Consider the following 6723-nt stretch of genomic DNA (forward strand, 5'->3'; position numbering starts at 1 on the left):
ATAGAGGTTCAGAGCATTTAATGAACTTGTAATAGGATTAACTCAACTGGGAGAACCAACCTGTTATCTCCGCATGATCCACATGAGACTGATATTCACAACCAGGTTGTATTTGTAGGCTAAGTGTTATATTAGGAAGATAGGCTACATGAAATAATTGTTCGATGTTATGTCATCGGGGAGGTGTGTGAAGTATTTATAAACCTGTAGCTGTTCAACTAAACCCATGGGGCTGTTAGATAAACTGTCGCTGTGGCTGGGACTGAAAAAGAAAGAAGTCAGCGTGCTGTGTCTTGGATTGGACAATAGCGGGAAAACGACCATCATCAACCAACTCAAACCGTCAAATGTAAGTCCGTTGGCTCAACGGAAACACTAGACTACACTATATTCGTTTAGTTTAATTCATTCGTGACTATAGACGCCACTGTAGGTTATAGTGTTCTGTGGCCCGAGTGCGAGTGAGTGCACGGCCTGCAGTGGGTGGAGAGATGGACTTACAGAATATAGCTAAAGGTTGTGAGTCTATCATTTTAAGTCTATTCATTGCACTGCGATCATTCACTGATTGCTTATTTTCAGCCAATTCGGCCCAATGTCAGAGGATTGGAAACATGTTAGGTACAATTCCAATAATACTTAGGGTTAGTTATTACAATACTTGTGCTATTGCTTGGCTTTGTTATTCGTGTGTGTGTGTGTGTGTGTGTGTGTGTGTGTGTGTGTGTGTGTGTGTGTGTGTGTGTGTGTGTGTGTGTGTGTGTGTGTGTGTGTGTGTGTGTGTGTGTGAGATAAAGGCGTGTGCTAAATGCCAAAAATGTATGTGTGTTGCAGACCCAGACTCAAGACATTGTTCCAACAATTGGCTTCAACATTGAAAAGTTCAAGAGTTCAAGGTAGTAATTTACTTGCTTGATTATTAAACTATCATTTTCATATTTGCACATATCAACCTACTTCAAAATGATACCAGAGTATACCGTATACAAGATTGTATACAAGTATACAAGATTGCAGGATTGTTTCAAACACGTCTTCTGATTTGAATGTGTCTTTTCTACCTCTACAAAGTCTGTCCTTCACAGTGTTCGACATGTCTGGTCAGAGCAGATACAGGAATCTATGGGAACATTATTACAAGTAAGACTGCATCAAAATGTTTATGTATAGAACTGTAGTCGGGGCATACCAAAGGTGCTTTAACTAACTTATGCACTTAGATAAGTGCATAATATATCATAATTGTGTAATAATATGATTATTCTTATATAATGAAAAGTGTTCTATAATTGTAATTAATAATAATAACAATAATAATAATCATAATAATATTACCCATTATTGTAAAGTAGTTTTACCTAGCCTACATATGGCTGCCTACATATTTGTGATGCAGATAATCATACTGTGTTGTTTATCTTCATATCTCTGTCTTGTCCACAGAGAGAGTCACGCCATCATATTTGTCGTTGACAGTGGAGACAAGCTGAGAATGGTTGTTGTAAAGGAGGAGCTTGACACTCTTCTTAACCACCAAGGTGAGAGAGACCAGTCAAGATAATAACGGAAACCAGTTGATGAAGATACTGTTGTACTTTTCATGATATTGTATTGAACCTGCTCTTGGTTAGCAGTAAGCATACCACAAACCTACAAAACCGCTACCTCCCTAATTTTGCAAACTGTGCCAATGTCCAAACCAAATCTAAATAATTTGGATTCATCCTGCTTTAACTATTTGGCCAACACTGGCTGTAATTCTGTAAACCAACACGTTTCTTCATTGGGGTTGTCCTGTGTTCCTCCCTGGTCCAGACATCCGGAGCAGGAGGATGCCTGTGTTGTTCTTTGCTAATAAGATGGACCTGCGAGACGCTGTGTCCTCAGTCAAGGTCTCCCAGCAGCTCTGTCTGGAGAACATCAAAGACAAGCCCTGGCACATCTGGTAGGTCTATGCATTGCGTTTTTGGGCAGTGAGAGAACTAGATGGATTGATTGATTGATTTGATTTATTGAGATGTTTATTTCAAATGTGTGCAAAACAGCAACAATAATGAATATAACGGAAAACAAACAAACAAAACTAATAGAAAAAAACATAAAGCAAAATATAGTATAGCACATTTAACTTACGGTACTTTCTTTCTCTTTTTTTCACATATTTGAAAAGGAGTGAGAAGAAGTACAAACTTATTAAATCCCACCCCTTCTCCATAAATCATAAAGATGCTTCCTGTTCAAATGCACAAATGAATACAATCTCATAATATATACAAATACTGCGTACCCAAATATCATATTTACATACTTAATTACATTATTAAAAAAGAAAATAAAGAATAAATATTTAGGAACCCAAATGATCAATGATAATAAATAAACAATAACCCCTGTAAACACCCTGTGATTATCAACCCCCCCCCCCATCATCCCTGTACATTATGAAGACCATGTTTTTATACCTTATTTTAAATTGGATTATGTTTGGACATTGCTTTAACTCCACATTCAAACTGTTCCATAGCTTCACTCCACAGATTGATATACAAAACCCTTTCCTGGTGGTACGAATACTGTGTGTTTTGAAATTAAAAATGCCCCTTAAATTGTAACCCCCCTCTCGATCACTGAACAATTTTTGAATAGTTCCTGGTAGTAGATTATTTTTAGCTTTAAACATTAATTGTGCTGTTTGGTATGTAACAATATCTGTACATTTTAGTAATTTTGACTGTAAGAATAATGGGGTTAGTGTGTTCCAGATATCCGACATTGTGAATTATCCCTATTGTTCTTTTTTGGAGAATAGATAGTGAATATATTGAACTTTTGTAGTTATTGTCCCAGTTGTATACAGAGGTATGACTTAAGCTATTTTCATTTGATCTGGAAATAAACCGGTTTGGAATGATAAGTTACAGATGTATGTTAATGGTTTAGAAATTCCATCAATAACGTTTTTCACTACTGTAACATCAATGTCATTAAAGTCAGTAGACTTTTTGTTCTTACATTGTTTTACAATATCCATATTTCTTTCTCATCCACTGCTGTGAGAAACATTGAGTTGGGATTTCTCTCTACTAATTTATATAGATTTTCTCCAGGTGTCTCAGGATCAGGGATTTTTTCCTGCTAGGTCAGGTCAAACATGGTACATGGTACAATCATGGTACATGATATACTGCACGTAAATACAATCAGCTATAGATCTGGGGTCAATTCCATTTCAAGGACAATGTTTACCATAACTGCAGTGTGCATCCATCTTTCTATCCTTCTATCTATCCATCTGTCTGTCCTTTGATAAACCCTGTCCCTCTGATTCAGTGCCAGTGATGCTGTGAAAGGAGAGGGACTACAGGAGGGGGTGGAGTGGCTACAAGGTACCACACTGTGTGTGTGTGTGTGTGTGTGTGTGTGTGTGTGTGTGTGTGTGTGTGTGTGTGTGTGTGTGTGTGTGTGTGTGTGTGTGTGTGTGTGTGTCTGTGTCTGTGTCTGTGTGTGTGTGTGTGTGTGTGTGTGTGTGTCTGTGTCTGTGTCTGTGTCTGTGTCTGTGTCTGTGTCTGTGTCTGTGTCTGTGTCTGTGTCTGTGTCTGTGTCTGTGTCTGTGTGTGTGTGTGTGTGTGTGTGTGTGTGTGTGTGTGTGTGTGTGTGTGTGTGAGGGTGGATGGGTGGGTGGGTGGATGAGTGTGCGAAAGGTTAGTTAAAATTGTATTTGTAAATTGTATTTGTTTTCGGATTAATTCTGCCACCACTATTGAAGCATTGTGTTTTTCACTTTACCCCTAGAACAAATTGCACAGTAAGTATCACAGTAAATAGAACTGTGTAGTGTTGTCCAGTAGTACTAACTAGAGAATGATGTTGTGGATGGGTTAAGAATAGGGGAGGGAAATATTACTTTACTCTAAAACCATGGATCGGATCTGTGTAATTGACATTGACACATGGGTAGTAAGGATGGTAGACAAAAACAACTCTCCTATTCTTAATCTATACCTGTCTTGATGTTTGGTTGAGTAGTTGCATGGTCAGATCCTACTATGATAGGTAAAACAAAGTGATGTAGAAGGTAGTGTGAGCTGCTAAACTAATTGAGTTCATGATGATCTTTCTTCTCTTCGCTTTAATCTCCCAGATCATTTCAAAACAATGAAGCTATGACATCTTAGGATGGAAGATAGTCATGGAGAAAGGGACCATGGCAATTGCAGTATCGCTCGCCTGACTGTGCTTGTTCTGGAGGAATGGCAGCCAGACTTCACATTACATAGGCCTTATACCAGTTACAGGTAGCCTCTTGGACATCCAATAACTACATACAGTATCTAGCAAGTATATACAATAAGGTAGTACATAGGGTACCACTCGTGTTCATTCTGTGTTTTTTGAGAGGGGAAGTGTTCATTGGTGTTGTATTTACAGTACATATCTGGTGCATGGTAGTTGTTCCCTTCTACGCCAATTCCCCAGGTGTGATGTCAAGTTCTGCTGAGCAACTTACTGTGAACATGGACCATTGTGAACATGGTCACAGCATTGAATTCATTGGTAAAATCACTTAAGTGTGCTTTCAAATGTAGGCATGGCCTGTATATACTGTATGTATTCTGTTGAACAGTTCTACCTTCTCAAACATTTTCTCAATTGTATTTGTCACTGCTTGTTTTTTATGCCATGAAATATGCTGTGATATTTATTCATATTAAATCAGTCAGCTTCTGTATTGGCAAATGTGTTAAAATGGCATTTACTCAAGTCAATTTGCATTGTTTCTATTGCATTGTTTCTATTGTATCACCAAAAGGACTGACCACTTACGTAGCCTCAGAGACTTGCTTTAAACTTCTAATAAATTGTATATTGGTCTGTCTATTAACATAATTGACAATTCAGAATAAACTCTTTATACTGCAAATGTGTTTTTATATTTCATACAGAAACAACAGTATAATCAATACATAACCATAATACAATACAAGTTGAACACCTCTATCCAGAAGAGTAGTTTACACAGACGTATACTGTAAATATATAGATATACACTACTCCTCTCCTCGATCTCACTCTTATGTGAGTAACATGTTGAGCATCACAGTGTGGAGGTGAGCACAGGCGTTGAGGAGGCAGCAGAAGCTCTGGAAGATCTCCAAGTCTTCGTTATCGTTATCTGTGACAAGATCGTTGACAGTTAGAAATACGCATATGTCTACTTATTTTAACAGTTTTTCTATTAATGTGTTCCCAAATAATATGCCCTTAACTTTAAGATTATTTTAGTGCTACAAAGCTTGAAAGAATCTGGACCCTGATCTGATACGATAGTCTAAGTGCCTATAACAACTCACCAGCCACCATAATCTCGTACATCTCCATGGCAACCTCTGAGAACATGTTTTCCACGGCCGTGATGTAGGACCACTTGTCAGCAAAGGTGGAGAACACCTCACACACCTGCTGCACCATCTCGACGGACCAGTTCATGGAGTACTCGTCCTTCTCACACACCTGAGAGGGGTAACCAGAAATGTCAGTAGCTCAGGCCGGTTCAGGCAGTACCTTCCGTTAAGTGGGCACAAAATGGGGGAAATGTGTCTCTTAGGTTAAAAGATACCGGAACCCTAGAGCAGATAATAAAGTTATTTAGCAGCAGTGACTGACCAGTACGAGGTACACAATGAGTCGTGAGCTCTCAAACAGGCGTCCATTGAGGGCCTTGCTGGCCAGCACGCTGTAGCACACGCTGTTCCCACACAGCAACAACAGACGAGCCACATTCTCCATGTGCCATGCCTGGGGGAGGACTGGAGGCCAACAGAACCAGCACAAAACAAAACAACTGTCATTCATACACACAGCATTCACACTTTACATTAACATTTTTGACATTTAGCAGACGCCTTTATCCAAAGCGACTTACAAGCGCAGTACATTTATCGCAGCCCGGTACACACATAAAGATAATCTGGCCGATTTTGGCCCAATTTCCCCCCTTCCGACCAAGGACAGCAAACGCCCGATTATCGGATGGCTCTAAAGATTATCCTACAAGATTATCCTGTGGTGTGAGGTGTGTTAAGAGTCAATTTCTCCCGACAATCTGCTCGGAAAATGGTCGGGGCCGACGATCGTAAATATTAGACGTGTTCAATATTTACGATCAAAAGTCTTCTTGTCTGTGGTCAAAACTGACAACTCCCAAGTCCGATTGTGACGTGGAATGGAATGTAGCCAATCAAGAAGCCAGCTGACTGACGCGTCTTCTTCTTTTCGTTCTTCTGCACTTTATTTTCCCTGTAGCACATGGCTGCCTCTACAGGTCAGTCAGGGTACTACTACCCTGTTCACGCGAGACTCCAGACTGTCGGAGGTTAGATCTTTATGCATGTGGTTGTATATTGGAGCACACCACACACAATACGATCAAGACTGTTCAATCCATGATTTTTTATCTTCATGTGTGGGGTCTCTCTCAGATAATCAGAAAATCCTTATATGTGTACCAGGCTTAAGGTAAGTGAATCATCTATACATCAGTCATCATCGCACATGATGGTGCACTCACCATTTGCTTAGTGAAATCTATAATCCTATGGTAATGGTACATACTGTACGTGTGGACTGACCAGACATACAGTATATACAGTATACAGACAAAAGAGTGTAAAAGGTTTGTCTACCATTCCTGGGTGTGTAAAATATAATCATTCAAAGTTGCCA

The 6723-nt window shown here is 39.4% G+C and overlaps 1 protein-coding gene across 1 annotated transcript; it reads left to right on the plus strand.

The window, feature by feature from the left end:
* Window positions 1–226: 226 nt before the first annotated feature.
* LOC308162681 (ADP-ribosylation factor-like protein 6) lies at window positions 227–4512 on the plus strand (the record flags this gene model as incomplete). The annotated part of the gene is made up of 7 exons (XM_080536825.1): window positions 227–349; window positions 835–896; window positions 1072–1140; window positions 1444–1538; window positions 1816–1945; window positions 3331–3386; window positions 4490–4512. The coding sequence occupies 7 exons, from the start codon at window positions 227–229 to the stop codon at window positions 4510–4512; spliced, it is 558 nt and encodes a 185-aa protein (XP_080392951.1).
* Window positions 4513–6723: the final 2211 nt, after the last annotated feature.

This window comes from Nansenia antarctica, assembly GCF_963989245.1.
Source record: "Nansenia antarctica genome assembly, chromosome: 7".
Taxonomy (NCBI): Eukaryota; Metazoa; Chordata; class Actinopteri; order Argentiniformes; family Microstomatidae; genus Nansenia; species Nansenia antarctica.